General features: G+C 49.1%; 1 protein-coding gene across 3 annotated transcripts in view; it reads right to left on the reverse strand.

The window, feature by feature from the left end:
- The window catches only part of PCSK6 (proprotein convertase subtilisin/kexin type 6), a 183,120-nt gene that overhangs the window by 64,093 nt on the left and 102,739 nt on the right, over nt 1-16,288 (reverse strand). For all 3 annotated transcript variants that reach the window (XM_045795376.2, XM_045795374.2, XM_087856718.1), the window contains exons 9-11: nt 14,356-14,456; nt 9,657-9,760; nt 7,821-7,938 (exon numbers count right to left, since the gene is read on the reverse strand). In XM_045795376.2, the coding sequence (XP_045651332.1) occupies nt 7,821-7,938; nt 9,657-9,760; nt 14,356-14,456 (323 nt within the window). The remainder of the gene's footprint in view (nt 1-7,820; nt 7,939-9,656; nt 9,761-14,355; nt 14,457-16,288) is intronic.

Below are 16,288 nucleotides of genomic sequence, written 5' to 3' on the forward strand. Positions count from 1 at the left end.
ATAACAATTAGTTCTTATGAACTCGACAGTTACAGGCCACCAGACCCCCTCATTTGTGCCAAGTTCTAGGGGAGGGTGGGGAGCCCGGGACTGCCACTCACGGACAGTGAGCTGTTACCCTCTTTACATGTAGACAGCCTTCCCCACATTTTATTTCTGCTCCTGTTGGAACAAACAACCTAATATTCTAAATCAGGAGCTTTTACATTTCCTTAAAAAAAAAAAAAAGGAGGGGGATGGGGGGAGACTTGAAAATGTTTCAGGATAGTCAAGCTGAAATTTTTCTGTATTTTGGATAGAAACTCCAAGTAGAGGAGGGGAGCCCTAAAAACTAATGATGTACTGTATGGTGACTAACATAGCATAATTAAAAAAAAAAAAAAAAGTAGAGGGGAAGCCAAATATTAAAAGCCATCACTTTATAAGGAAAGAGAAACCATGGGGGGGGGGGCGAAGTTATTCCCCATCCTACAGTTATTTCAAAGATAACACAGAAAATACAAGTCGACTGCAAGGCTGGTTTATTTTTTTAAACAACACGCGGGGATTATCTTTGTCCCACGAACATGGCTAGGTTGTACTTCAACCATGAAAACTGACTAAGAAAGATCTTCAAGTTCCCAAGGGTAACTAAAAATGTTCCACTGTGATTAAATTCTGGAATTGTTGTCGGTGTACGCCAGGCCGTCCTCCTAGGACCCTAAAGGAACCCAAGGGGTTAAAAAAATCCCACAAGACCTACCTCCAGACCCAGTGATATTTAAACTATGGAGACTGCCCTACTTTGAACCGATCTCTGAGGACAGACTTGTCACTTCCTGTTGAACCACATTTCAGACTTAATTACTGATACTCCAGATGTTCCTCTTTCATCCTGAAGTCTCTTAAACAGCTCGCTTGTCCTGAGGGGGTGGAGGGTTCCCAGCGACAGGCATTGACAATAACTTCCTAGTAGCTCCGGACCGCGACTCCTTCGACCTCCTACCTCTCTCCAGTGTAACAGCATCTGCTATCTTGTAAATGTGTAGAAACAAGATCCCCATCAACTCAATTCGAGGCCCTCGCCAAATCACAAAACTCAGGCTCTTCTGGCATCAGAGTGAAATCCAGAGCCAAAGATAAATATTTTCAAGGACGGGTTTTCCCTGCTCTCTGAAAGTAGAGCATTCCTATGAAACCTTTCCCAAGTTGAGAGCGAAGGCAGAAAACAAAGAAGCAATTACCCTTCATTTATATGGGGGGAAAAACGTGTGAGCGTTCCCAGATGCTAAAAAGTAACTTCTCTTTCGCTTTTCTGATACCTTAGGACACATCCTGCTAACGGAGGCACAGAATAAACCGAGCTAAAGCACAGATGCCCGCAGACACTGTTCAAAGCTCTGGCGGCTTGATGCTGAGATGCTGGGTGTAGTTCCCGGGGACCGAGTTTGGGGGCGCCACTCTCGCCGCTCAGGCACTTGCTGCCTTTATCACACACAGCTCGCTGCCAAACCCATGCTGAACGCTATTTTTGTTTTCTGTTCCTTTTTTGGGTAAAAGCAGAAATCTTCATCCGATTTCTTCTAGGCACTAAGACTTTTGTAAAGGCAAAGTGGTGTAAGGTGAGCTTTCAGAACTGGGGGAGACCTACAAACCAAGTGGCGGGGGAAGCAAGGAGGGAGGCGGATCGGTAGCTTATCAGTGGGAACCCTCCGTTGTTGCGCTTGTCTTTCTGCCCTGGCTGGGAACCCAGGACAAGCCAGTATTTCTCACTCCCACCTTGAAGACCTCTCCCCAGCTCAGTTACCAGGGCAGATCTGTGGTCTGGCACAGAGCATTTCCAGGGTAATGCCACCTTCCCAAGCTGCAGGGCTCGGGGCAAGAGCAGTCCAGGTCCTCATTAGACAATTCTGAGATAGTGCTGAGTGGGACACCCACGAGAATCGGAAGGAAGGCAGGGGTGCCCTTCCCCCTACCGTATTTGGCATCCGTCTTGGGAAGATGAGGCTGCTGCAAAGCCCAGGACCATTACAGTGGAAAGAACCAGAATGTCAACCAGGAAACCCTTTCGCAGACCTTCTAAAGGGTAATAAGTGGAGTGGAGAGGGGCTAACTGGGACAGACTTGTTCAATTAAACTCTATGAAAGCAACTGACTCTGTTGGAGAACACAAAGTGATCTGAATGGGGACAGTAAGAAGCTCCAGGGTCACCTCTTAGATCGGTGTTCTAGGATGAACATTCTCGACAGAATGGTCATAGAGTCTGAGGTAGACAGATTCCGTACACTTGTTATTCACATCGCTGACATTAGGGTTCTCCTTACGTGAAATTCCTTTCGATCATGAAACTACAGCACATCATTTAGGCTAGAAATAAAATTTAAAAAGAAAAAAAAGAGGCTAATCCAGTACATTAATCGAGACATGCTGTTCGTGATTAAGTTGTAAGGTGTTTTAATACACAGTCTTTAAATTTATATGCTTTTTTTTCTTCTGTGCAAAACAAGGGGCTGAATTAGCTGGCTCTACCCATCCCATCCAGCTCTAGGATTCGATCTGATGGGGAGCGAAAAAGACAATACGATACACAGGCAATTCTCATTATTCACGATTCCGTATTTACAAATTCACCTCAATCAGCACCTGGGGTGCTTTTGTGATCACCTGTGGTTAGATGCAGAACTGCAAGATAGTGGAGTTGCCCAGTAAACACGTTCCCAGGTGAGGCCAAACAAGGTGACACTCTGCCTCCCGGTTTCAGCTCTCATACCGTGAACCAGTGTCCTTCCTATGATCTATTTTTAATGCCACGTTTTTTTCACATTTTTCTTTCTTTTGTTGGTGGTTTCATTGCTTAGAATGGCTCTGAAGCACACTGCCGAGGAGCCGTCTGGTTTCGTTAAGCGCTGGAAAGCCGAGATGCGCCTTACAGAGAAAACACGTCTGTCGGAGGAGCTTCGCACAGACAGGAGTTGCAGTGCTGTTGGCCTGACGGTCAACGTTAGTGAATCAGGCATAGATAGTAAATCAAATGCTTTTAAACAGAAACCCACATAAAGCAAAGTTATGTATGGATCAGTTGACAAAAATGCTGTGAGCAGAGGCTCGCAGGAAACTAACCCCGGAGGTCCCCCAGCAGCGATGGTTCTGTATTTGCGAATTCAGTGTTTGCGGTGACTTCACAGAATGTAACTACCGTGCATAATGAGAACTGGCTGTATTATTCAAATTCAGATATTAATTTTTGAAGTAAGCTGCATTTATAATTTGGGGGAAACAGGTTTGCAGCAAAAAATGAACTTGGCAGGTCAAGGGCTGTAGGAAAACAGGCAGCTTGCTAACATTCACCAAGTGTCTCCAGGGGTGGCAGGAGGCAAGACAAATATATGGACTCAGGTATGGTCACCCCACCACCACCCAGAGCAGGACAGCAGAGCGTGAGTTTTCTTAGGATACCCAGCCATGCCCTATGTAAGAATGACACGGTGGAAGAAGCCAGAAGCAAGGGCCTCGTATGGTATCCAGGAGTGCGCACTGTGAGATGTCCTGGAGAGAGTTGCTGGGTGGGGTGTGGGGACGTCCTGCACAGTAGTGCCAGAGCCCAAAGATAAGGGGGCTTTTAGGTTGTGAAAAGATGCTAAGCCAGGCTGTGTGAAGTTGGGCCATTGTGGGTCCCAGCCGCACAGGTCGTCCCCATCGGGACACAGGAGCCATGTGGCCTTGCCCGCTTGCCTAGACAAGACACCTGGGCCTGACCTCTGGGGTGCTGGCAGCTGGCCAAGGCTGGAGGAACTTCCCAGCAGCCAGAGCCAAGGTGATCTCCTGTCCTCAGGGCCGGTGTGCATAGCCGGCTGGGGACGCAAAGGGAAGACGGGGAAGGTGTCTCCTGGAGAATGTGCAGGTCACTCCATTTGGTTCGGTCCTGCCTGAGTTCCCGTGATGTGCTCCTTCCCAGGGGAGGCAAGGTGGGCTCCGGAGACAGGCAGCCTGGGGTAGCAGCTCAGCCCCAGTCTACTCCTCGACTCCTTTGTGCCTCAGTTTCTTCAATATATAAATGGGGGGAAAATCGTGTCCAAACTCCACACCCTTGGTGGGTGCTCTGAATGTGTGAGTACAATGTCTGGCACATGGTAAGTACCTGATGATGATCATTATCCATCATGCTTCCCTACGTATTTATAAGTAGACTTGTTACAAAGTGACCACCGCATGTGGTCTGGTTTAATGAAATTAATGTGCTTAATCCATAGTTAATTCTTGAACATCTATAAATATATGGTCTGGCCTACAGATGATTCTTAATATTCAAAGCCTTCAGGACTGAAGTATATTTTTGGGTCGTGTGAGTTCTTTAAATAAAAGACCAACCACACTAAGTCATAAACCCTGTCTGGACGGTTAACCTTCCAAAACCCACGAAAACTAAAGAGAACTAGATAAGGTCTTCCTGTTTGAAGAGACTCTGCTGTTGTTGCTGTGTTTCCAGCAGGGAGTAGAGAGTCAGGGATGTCAGACAACGTTTCATGGGAGTCTGGATTTTTAAAGACACAAGGGAAGTGTTGGCTAGAAACATCCTAAGGGTCAACAAAGATATTTAATGGCTGGACCTTTTTTTTTTTTTCATTTATAGGAATGATACTGACCTTGATTTTCTTTTCCAGTTTTAGAAAGGTTCTAAGTATCAATTTGATCCTATTCTGACACACAGACATAGTAATTTTGCTCAGGCAATAGAAAAGTTGTAAGCAGACTGAAATCCGTTTGTGCCCAAGACTAGGTAAGGATCTCTCCTACACGTTCTGGAATGTTACCAGGCATTCTCTTTTGCAAGAGTACCTGTCAAGTTGCAGATTTCCCCCTTGTTGTGCATGAAGATTTAGCATTCACGGACAGCTCCCATGATGCACTGTGGGTGCTGGAGAGCTGGGCCAGACACCGTGGCCTCTGTTCTGGGGGGGCTCAGTCTGTTTTGGGGTCAGGGGGTGACAGGCCGTGAAGAGATGGCTCAGCGAGATCTGGCTGCACCTTGGAACAAGGGGTCTGGCCCCTCTCGTTCCTCACCACCCCCACCCTTGCAGTCCCCTCTCTCCCCACCTCTCCAGACAGGCTCCCTGACCTTCTCCAGACTCCAAGGGACTTCTAATTCTCTGTCAGGAGGAAGATCTAGACAGAGACAGGCTACACCGCAAACCCCACAGTCTTTGGATGTACAGTGTCCAGAGTGGAAATGCTGACCTACTGTTTGGGGTCCCTGTATTGCTTTTCTTTAAATTAAAGAGAATCAGTCATAGCTGCTTCCTGATGGGGCCCTTCTCGTGTGTCTGCAGTGGCAGCCCGGCTTCCCTCCGCTGTGGTCTTTCCTGTGCTGTTGGTCTTCTTGCTCCTTTTAGCCTGTGTGACTTGGGCTGGGGGTGGCATCGGACAGGGCGGTCCAGGAGAGGAACACCAACAGGGCCTGCGTGGTCATTCGGGGCCCAGTGGGTGCCATGCTCGTGTCTGAGCACAGGTTGGGGCAGCAGGTGAGCTCTGCAGAAGGGGTGACCCATGGATTCCTCCTGTGTGGCTGTGAGAACTATCTCCCTGAGCTGTGACCTAGCCCAGGAGAGGAAGGTCAGATTGGGGCTGAAGGGCAGGAGAGGACGGAGAGGTCACTGCTCTTCGTTCCTGCCCTGGCATGTGACCATCAACACCCAGGCCCTCTGACTCGCACTCCGTAGGACATTACTGTAAAAATGGCAGATGTGGCCACAACCTCCTCTAGGGCATCCATCCTTGACGCTCCATGAACACAGTTCCCTGAGCTTCACCACACCGGAGTGGCCCTTCTCCTCCCCCCAAGAGGAAAGAGGTAAACATACCACTTATACAGGTACACACGGATGGCCAGATAAAGAGGCTCTCTCTCTCTCTCTCTCCCCCTCTCCCTCTCTTTCTCTATCTGGAGGCCCTTATGTCCTTGGGAACAATCAAGTGTGCAGTGAAGCAAGGGCTTTGGGATAGCGGGCTGGCCGAATATTCTAGAAAGAGCCTCAAACCGCTAAATGTAAAGATAATTTTTCTTCCGAAACAGAAGTCTGATTCTTCCCCTCTGTTGGAATTTGCAGAGTCCTTTCTTCCCTCAAAGGACAGGAACAATGTCATACTGTATGTTACGGCCGGTTCCCTCAACCTGTGCTGTCTAGACTCTGTGTGCTTTCACTTAAAAAACAAAATAAAATAAAAATAAAAACAACCCTTCGCCACCTAGGCACCACTCTACCATCTTAAAACTATTTCTGGCAGGAGAAGAATGCTTCATTCAGGAGCCGCCCTGATGGGGAGACCAGTGGGAGGGAGGTGGGCCTGGACGTGGCGGCCTCATGGGGCAGGACCCAGCTCCCAGGAGCCCAGCATCCCCTTACCTGGAGTCTGATTCTCCATCTGCCGGGCATTTTCCAACAAGCAAAACAAAAGAAAGCAAAAGGCCTTCTAGATCTCAGAGAACCTCCCACTTTCTTCTGAATTGACAGACTAAGGCTCCCCAGAGAAGACAATGCTTGAAAACGTCATGATTGAGATCTGCTGCCTGCCTACTGGCCCATCAGGCCTGGGAGGGCTCACCCAGCAGTCAGCCTTCACAATTAGCAGCAGGATGCAAATGCAGTTTTTCAAAAGCGCCTTTCCTGGCTACCTATGCAACAAACACTTTCTGAATTCCTACTGCAGGCCAGGTGGCAGGGAGATACATTTTCCTCAACATTTTATGGCAAAAGAACATATTATAAGAGGTAGGTGCTTTTAAAGAAGAGGAGTATCAAAGGGAGTGAGCTGCATTTGCTGATAAAGCGAGGGTCACTTTTAATCACTGCAACATTTCTTTCTCCAAACGCACATTTTCCCAAAGGTAATAAATAGTTACAGCTAGAAAAAAAAAAAGCATTCCATTCTTTATCAGATATTGAGGCCTAGAGAAACACCATTCTCCTTCTTAAAAAGTATAGTGGCAATGGCAGAATTCAGAAGAATAATCTGATTTCTTCTCCTAATGGAGTCGGGTTCTTGCTATCTGATTTACTTTGCAGCTGTTTTTGTTAGTTTGTTTTTTAACAAAAATTTCAATGAACAAATGTATCCGATTTAGAACAACTCACTACAAAAGGCGTTGCTGGGAGTGTCTGAACGGTGCAGAAAGGAGAAGCCAGCGTCCTACAGCACATGGCTCAAGGCTTGTTAAAAAACCCCGGTGCTTAAGCCTCAAGAAGGTTATTAAAGTCCAGATTCAAGTGATACAGAGGAAAAGTGCTCTGCACTTTGGATAATAACCCCCTTCTGCATCGGGAAGGGGCAGATGCTGCCTGTCCTGCTCATGGCTGAAGGAGTCACACGGCGGGCTCTCGGGACAGGCAGGACCGGGCTGCAGCTAGGGCTCCCACCTGACGGAGAGGTCACTCCTCTGTGCTGCTGGTTTCACCCCCCTGGGCACGCCTGATCGCCGGTCTGGTCGGCTGCGCTAAATAGTCCCGGTAAGAATGTCTAATGCGAGGGACTATGGGCCGTCTGAGTCCCTACTACGGGGAGATCAATCATTGACAGGAAAAGGCCTCAAAAGAGCCACGAGTTAAGGAGTGATTCTTTTCCAGCTCCAGAATCCGTAAGAGAAAACGCAGACACGTCTATACACATACTATCATGCACAACCCCCCCGACACACACACACACACACACACACACACACACACGTGTGCGCACCAATGGGCACGGGAACACGAGTGTGAACACCTCCCCCTGCAGTACCTTACAGCATAGTCGGATCCACACTGACAGTCCTGATAAGCCACGTGGTGTCTGAGCCAAGCCTCACCTGGGTCTCTTGTCCGTGGTGGCGACACACATGTGCTGGGCGGGCACTGCCGTCCACTTCTTCGCCTCCATGACCAGGGCTTCTGCGTCCACCAGGCCGAATCCATAGAGATGGCTGACTGAAAAGACAGAGCCTTCAGACCCCCTGCCCCCAGGAATGGAGCAAGGCTGGGCTGTCGCACTCTGCTAGGCTCCCACGCGGGGCACCGGGTCCATGACTGCCACGGTCCTGGGACAGACCACCTGTGTCACTGACGGGGGGCAGAAACATGGGCCATCTCCTGGAAAGCCCAGGTTGTAGCCCTTCGGAGGACTGCTCCAAGATCCCAGCTGCTTTAGCCTCCCCCTGGCCTCTAGTCCTTCAAGTCAGGAATGCGGGCCAGGACACGTGGCCCATTTTGGTGCAGAATCGGAAAAAAGTGTTGAGAGGGCCTAGTACTTTCTTTTTTGGGGGACAGGGATGGGTTCCCCCCCACGGAAGGGACTTGTCAACATCTGAGCTCCTCGAATCATAAACCAGACCAGAGAAACAAAAACCTGAGACCCTTTGATTCATGAGACCACAATGTGTAATAAATCAGAAAGCAAGGCCGGGCTCATCCTTTTTTTTTTTTTTTTTTTTTTTTACCATTTTCTTTGCCTGCTCAATTCCCAGGGTATTCTGGGAAAGTGGCATTGCTCAGAATGCAGACCAGGAGGGCTTGTGAGTTGGCCCGATCCAGTGTTTATCTGGGCACGGCAGGAGAGTTTCAAAGTTTAATTTAAGAGGCAGGGTCAAGAACGAGATACAATCTATTTTCCTATTTAATTAGGCCGACATTGAAATGTAGGTCAGCTCTTGTTACAGCATATACCACTACCACCAACATTCTTGCAAGACAAATGCATGAGGCCTGATCAATGGCTTTCTTATTAGAAGGAATGTCCCTTGGAACTTACAGAGACAACGCTTGCCCTATATTTTACAGAGAGTAGTATTAGGCTCGGTGTCGAAATAGTTGGGCCCGAGCTTCAGAAAAGGAAAAAGAAGTCCTCCCTAACATACCTGGACCGAATGTAAATCTTTTTTAAGGATCTCTGGTAAGAAGCCAGACAAACAAAGCCAGTGGCACAGTCCTATAATTATCTGCTCGAGAGGCTCCAAATATCTGGTTACCAGCCCTGACCGTGGGTTGATTTCATGGAACCCAGGTCTGTACCAGGCTGGGTTGGGGAAAGAAGCTGTGCTGTTCCATGAGTTACTTCTGTAACACAGACAGAAGTTTCATGGTTAGAAAGTAACATACATAACTATCTCAGTGTCCTCACTGTACAGATAAGGAAACCGAGGGCACTTTTCAAAATCATAAAGCTACTCAGGACTAAGAATGCAAGATGCCCTTAGGTGGCATACAAACAAACATTATTTATCTTAATTGTCATGGATTTGTTTTGATGTGCATTTAAAAAAAATAAAAATATCCATCAAACCCGTGATTAGGTAGATATAATAAAGTTTCCTTTTAAAACATAGATCTCTATGTAAAGAAAAATGCAAGTCAGTGTAAAGAGAACTATTACATCAATACTTGCTACAGGTGGTCTCTGGATGGCAAAAGTCCTGATGTTTCGGGAACCCTGGATTCTATCGATCTTAGGATTTTTTCTTAATGTCCAGGATACTTTTTAAAAATCTCTAGCTACATACTTCTCACTCTTGGGATTCTTTGAGGATTTGGGGATTCTTTCTGAGAAGCTCCTGGCACCCCTTAATAGAGATTCCATCAGGTCACCCCAGTGGGCCCTCCGGGACGGGCTGACCGGTCCCCGCCCAGCCCAACGGGACCGGCCACCGCACCTTTATGACCTGCACCGTTGACTTTCCAATCATTGGCTTTCAGATGCGCCGGCCTGGATGTCTTCACCAGCAGGTGCTGGACGTCCCTCCAGGCTAACTGGTTACTGCAATGACACAACGGCAGACCAGTGAAGCACACGGGTCAAAATGACAGCTGCCCAGGCCCATCCGCGACGGTGACAGGACCCAGCCCCGAGTCAGGACTTGAGGAAGCCCCGCAGGCTCCGTTCCTCAGCGAGGGTTTATTTCATCACCTCTTTGTAAAGAATGGTTTCCAGGGATTAAATCCTAAGATAAAACAGTGCAGCGGGCGACCTAAAATCCAGAGCGTTAAAAACCCAGCCCCACGGCCAAGGTGGACCTGAGTGTGTCCAAGGGCTACCGAAAAAATTGTGGCAGGGAGAGAGGGACATCCTGATGTTTCTAAGTCCTGGGGGCTATTCTTCCTCAAGACCAGCCAATGCTGTGGCGCAGGAAAGCACGCTCGAGCCCTCATCTGCCTAGACCCGCCCCTTGTGTGGCCCCACCTGCTACCGACTGTAATTCGAAATTTTAGTCACTCGAAATTTCTAATACATTTGTTTTGGTGCCAAGTGGAAACGTTTCATTGCGAGAACACGTGCACATAATAAAAATGCACAGATCAAAAAACCACAGATTTTTTGAGTCTAAGATACATTGTCCACCTTTTGTTTTGTTTCTGTTTTTTCACACCTGAAACCAGGATCCTTCGTCTGATGATACTGTGTCATAACCCACTCTGTCCACATCATCAAGACCCAGTCACAGACAGGCTGGAAGTACCCTCGGGGCGGCCTGCACCCCTCCTCTTGACCCAGTGCCTGCCGCACCCCCACAGAAGTTACAACTGTCTTTCCAGGCACCCACTCTTTGTGTGTGTTTAAAAATACACATAACAGGGGCGCCTGGATGGCTCAGTCCATTAAGCGTCTGCCTTCAGCTCAGGTCCGGGTCTCAGTGTCCTGGGATCGAGCCTCATGTGGGGCTCCCTGCTCGGTGGGGAGCCTGCTTCTCCCTCTCCCTTCACTGCTTCCCCTGCTTGTCCTCTCTCATTCTCTCTCTTGCTCGATCTCTCAAATAAATACATAAAATCTTTAAATATATATATACATAAAGATAAATACATAAAATCTTTAAAATATATATATATAAAACAGAAAATTTACCACCTTAACCATTTTTCTGTGCATGGGGCAGAGCCAGTAGGACCCGCACGTGGTGGGCCATCCATCACAAACCATCCATCTCCAGAACTTTTTCATCTTCCCCAAGCGGAACTCTATCCACATTAGACACTCACTGCCCGTTTCCTCCTGTCTCCAGCCCCTCGGCCCCCACCATTCTGCTTTCTGTCTCTATGAATGTGACGACTCTGGGAACCTGATACAAATGGAATCATACAGTACGTGGCCTGTTGGGACTGGCTTATTCACTCAGCACGAGGTCCTCCGGGTCCATCCACGTTGTATGTAAAGGGTGTCGGAAATCCCTTCCTTTTTCAGGCTTAGGGAGACCTCGTGGCTTGTACGGACCACATGGTGTGTAGCCATTCATTTACTGATGGGTACTTGAGGTATCTCCTCCTTTTGGCTACTGTGAGTAACGCCGCTATAAACAGGGGTGTCCAAAGAGCTCTTCAAGTCCCTGCTTTCTGTTCTTTTGGGTATATACCCACAAGTAGAATTATAGGACCACAGCTTTGTTCGAGCTGTTGAGGAACTCCCACACTGGATCTTCGCCTGTCGTCCACTGGGACCTCATGGTGGTTTGAGTCTTGGGGCACACGTGCATTCCTCCCTTGGGGGCTCACTCTCCAGGTGCTAGTCCCCGTCTTCTCTGATTTCTCCAGCATGTTCTTGCCCACTGGCTTCCTGGCCACCTCCCCCCAACCATGTCCATCAGTCCAGTTTCCAGGCCTCTGCTTGGCTTTCCTCCCCTGCCCTACGGCCCTCCTGAGGGCCCATGGCCAACCTCATTGTTCAAGGGGGATTCTGAGGCCCCACATGGCCCAAGGCCTCACCCTCTTGCATACAGACACAGGCTTTAGAGTTCAATCAGAGTAGATGGGGCTGCACCCCTTGTTTCCCATGTGACCCGGCAAGTTACTGCGGGGCCTATCAAGGATGGCTCCAGCAGAAGGTGCCAGAGCTCAGGACAGAATGGGTACAGAAAGGCAGAATGTTGGAAACATCCATTTTATTTTGGACTCTGGTAATACAATCAGAAATAGCGTTGTATGAGAAGCATAGCTAAGAAATGGCATTGGAAATGTTTTTCGATGAAGATGGGGCTGAAGGGAAGCCCCAAGACAGCCACAAACCAGGACAACCTATGCACAGGTCTTACCCATGGGGGTCTTCCTTCATTTCTGGTACATGCTGTCCACAGGTCCTCCCTGAATCCCTGAGACCTCCTCCACCCAGAACGATCTGGCTTTGCCTGGCTCAGACCCTGTGTGAGGCTGAAGGCCGTGCTAGGCACGGGAGTAGCAGGCCTGCTCCCTGGACACCTGAGCCACCTCTGTCTCCACTCTCCTCACCTCGGACCTGCAGGGTCCCTCGTTATAACCCGCCCCTTCCTTGCCCAGTCCTGCAGGTTTAAATGCTCTGAGCTGATGCCGTTTTCAGCCTAGCCACCTGTACATTTCTGAGGAGAGCTAGAAGGGCGAGGAAGACGACTACCAGAGCTTTCATGTGTCCACAGGCCAAGTTTAATGGGACAAGCCGGCATGAAATGAAGCTTGTTTTCTATTCAGTTTTGACTAACAAAATTCCTTGCATGCTTCCAATAAGGAATGGAAGGAAATAGAAAACAATGAATTGCTAAGTATGTGAATGCCACTTTCCACACAAGTAAGTAATTATTTAGATTTTTTTTAAGAGCCTCAGGACACAGAAGCTAACATTTTGGCCTGAAAGTCAAAAATATTTAGCTATTCCTTTGTTAAACTGGTAGCATTTGAGTTGTATGCTCTTTTGCTTTGGATAAACCAACATGCAAACATCCATAATCGTAAGGATCTAAGCAGCCCAAATATGAGTTTTTGAATCATTTAAAATCTCATCGACAACAACTGACTACTTCAAATGGCAGGGTTGTTCTGAGGCAGTTTTGACGTCTGAACTAAATTTGTTTTTGACACCATGATTGCGCGTGCAGTAAACTCTCTTTTCTTTCTGACCGACCTGGACACTAACAACTCCAGAATTCTTATTTGGCTTGTGACAGATAAAACATCACCGCGGCCTTGTGAGTTTATAAACTAAAGTTTCTAAGGAGCATGTGTAGCAGCCTGAAGTGGGATTTTGGCACACGATGCCGCGTGGGAAGTAGGCTTGGGGTTCTGGTCCCCCCAGCTCTCTGTGGTCCTACAAAGGGCAGGAGATGGTGAGCTTTAAAAAGGAAAAAGAAGGGAAGGAGTCTCTTCATATCCATTAAGTGTAACCTTAAAAAGGAAGGAAATCCTGACCCATGCGACATCGTGGGTAAACCTTGGGGACACTGTGCTACGTGAGCCAGTCACAAAAAAACCCAAATCCTATGTGATTCCACTTACACGAGGTGCTTAGAGCAGCCAAACTCATAGAGACAAAAGGTGGACTGGTGACTGCCAGGACCTGGAGGAGGGGTGACGGGGAGAGTGACGGGCTGAACTGTGTCCTCCCAAATTCATATATTGAAGCCCTCGCCCCCAGTTCTTAAGAATGTGACTGTATGTGGAGACAGGGTCTTCCAAGAGGCAATTAAGGTCAAATGGGATCATTAGAGAGGGCCCTAATCCACTATGACAGGTATTCTTATAAAAGGATCTAGACACACACGGAGACAGAGGGAAGACCGTGTGAGGACACAGGGGGAGGCTAGCCATCTGCAAGCCAAGGACAGAGGCCTCAGAGGACACCAACCTCGCTGATACCTTGACCTTAGAGTCCCAGTCTCCAGAACTGCCAGATCATTCATTTCCGTTGTTTAAACCAGCCAGTCTCTGGTATTTTGTTATGGTGTCCCTAGCTGACCAACCCAGGGAACTGCTGCTTACTGGGTACAGGATTTTAGTTTGGGATGATGAAAATGTTCCACAGATGGACGGTGGTGATGGTTACTCAAGGTCAATGTGCTTGATGAAATGTACATTTAAAAATGGTTAAAATTGGGGGGGGGGGGGACTGGGTGGTTCAGTCCCTAAGCATCTGACTTTGGCTCAGGGCATGATCCCAGGGTTCTGGGATTGAGCCCCATGTCGGGCTCTCTGCTCTGCTGGGAGCCTGCTTCTTCCTCTCCCACTCCCCCTGCTTGTGCTCCCTCTCTCCCTGGCTGTCTCTCTGTCAAATAAATTAAATCTTAAAAAAAAAAAAAACTGGTTAAAATGGGGGGCGCCTGGGTGGCTCAGTTGGTTAAGCATCTGCCTTCTGCTCAGGTTGTGATCTCAAAGTCCTGGGACTGAGCCCCGTGTCGGGCTCCCTGCTCAGCAGGGTATCTGGTTCTCCTTCTCCCTCTTCCCCTCCCCCAACCTTTTCCTGCCTCACGCCCTCCCCCCCACGTGCACACACACTCTCTCTCAAATAGATAAATAAAATCTTTTTTAAAAAATGGTTAAAATGGTCACGTCTGTGTATTTTACCCTAATAAAAACTTACAGAAAACAAAGGAAAAGAAGGGTAGGCAAGTGGGAACTTACTTTGCTTCTAAAGCCAAGGCGATGATGCCCGCCACCATGGGGGCTGAAACCGAGGTCCCAGTGTGGCCGTCCGTGCAGCGCTGCCGCAGATCCGTGGTGACCTGGGTGACAGGGCAGCAAGAGGTGAAGTTGGCTCTTACAAGATGTCAGAAGCTACTCAAGACACTGCACCTCGACACGTGTGGCCCCCGGTCCCAGGGACGGAAAAGGCACGCCGCAGATTATCTCCACACTCAGGGTCGTGTCTGCTCCTCCCTGCTGGTCTGCTTTGCTCTCATACACAGAACAGCGACCTGCCGCAGGAGTGAGAGGATCACAGGGTGGGGACGGGAGATAAGGTGGAGGGAAGACACGCAGCAGGAAGCCACAGAACCTCACTGCGGAAGACGGCGTGCTGTGACACAGAGGTAAGAGAAGGAAGCGGAGTCCCCACCTACCATAGCCCACGTTAACGACCCCCAAGCCACCCCTGACATCACAGCAGCTGGAATACGGGGCGGGGGAGGTGCCCACGTGGCCCAGAGACCATCCCTGCCTTTACCCAGATCAGCGATCAGTCACAGAAGGTCACAGCTCCTTCTCCACCAGGACACGGCTGACAGTGTCCCAAAGCACCCAGTTCGATCTGCAGCAGCAGATGAATCTGGAGTGTTCGTGACCTTCACAGGGCCTGCTGTGGGGGACAATGAAGCTGGCCGTTCTCCTTGGGAAGGCAAAGCTGACTGCAGACCGTGGGGGCTCTGTGTGCCTTCCTCTGGGGCGATGTTGATTCTGGACTCATTAGCGCACAGCCTGATGTGTCCCTTGTCTTTGAACTGCCCTGGAGAAGCAGCACCGTGGGATCACCACGCATGGGTTCAGCTGTGCCTCACCTACTGGGCTAGATGGGATCTGGCCCTCGAGCTACTCCCCTGCACGCCGCAGATGGTATTAAGTTTGCTAATCAGTGAAAATACCCTGGATTATCCAGTGGGCCCGATGTCATCACCGGCCCCTAAAAGTGGAAGGAGGCAGAAAAGTGTGTCAGAGAGGCCAGGCAGAAGAGGGACCGAAACTATCTTTGCTGCCTTTGAAGAGGGAGCTAGGAGAACATAAGCCAAGGAATGTGGGCGGCCTGGAGATGCTGAGAACAGCCCTTCGCAGATAGCCCACAAGGAAACCGGAGCTCAGTCCTATAACCACAAGGAACTAACGTCTGCCAACAACCTGAATGAGCACAGAATGAATTCTCCACTAGAGCCCCTCGAAAAAAGCATGGCCCGGCCGGCACACAGGTTTCAGCCTCACGAGGCTCAGAATAGAGACTCAGTCGAGGCTGTTACACTGCCGACCTCCTGAACTCTGAGATAATAATTCGGTGCTCTTTTAAGCTGTTAAGTTTGGGATCATTTGTTAGGAGAGCAACAGGAAATGGACACCCCCGCCAACAGCAAGTCTTCAGTAGCCAGTCTCCATGACCTTAGGGAATGACCTTCCCCAGTCATCACAATCCAGAGTCTCCTCTTCCCAACAGAGCACCTTCCTTCATCACATTCCGGCCGGGCTGACAATCACCCAGAGAGACAGGATCCAGCCCGTCTCACGCACACACAGGAAGATTCACTGGCAGAGGGGCGCCTGGGTGGCTCAGTCGTTAAGCGTCTGCCTTCGGCTCAGGGCGTGATCCCAGCGTTCTGGAATCGAGCCCCGCATCAGGCTTCTCTGCTAGGAGCCTGCTTCTTCCTCTCCCACTCCCCCTGCTTGTGTTCCCTCTCTCGCTGGCTGTCTCTCTCTGTCAAATAAATAAATAAAATCTTTATAAAAAAAAGAAAAAGAAAAAGAAACACCAGCAGAGATCAGGCCCCCGCCCGAGGCATCCTGATGTTAGGAAGGGCAGCTGAGGGCAGGGAAGTCTGGACAAGGATGCACCTCTGACCCCAGGATCTTCACCTGC

This window comes from Ursus americanus, chromosome 28 (genome assembly GCF_024610735.1).
Source record: "Ursus americanus isolate L20-20 chromosome 28, mUrsAme1.1.p, whole genome shotgun sequence".
Classification (NCBI taxonomy): domain Eukaryota; kingdom Metazoa; phylum Chordata; class Mammalia; order Carnivora; family Ursidae; genus Ursus; species Ursus americanus.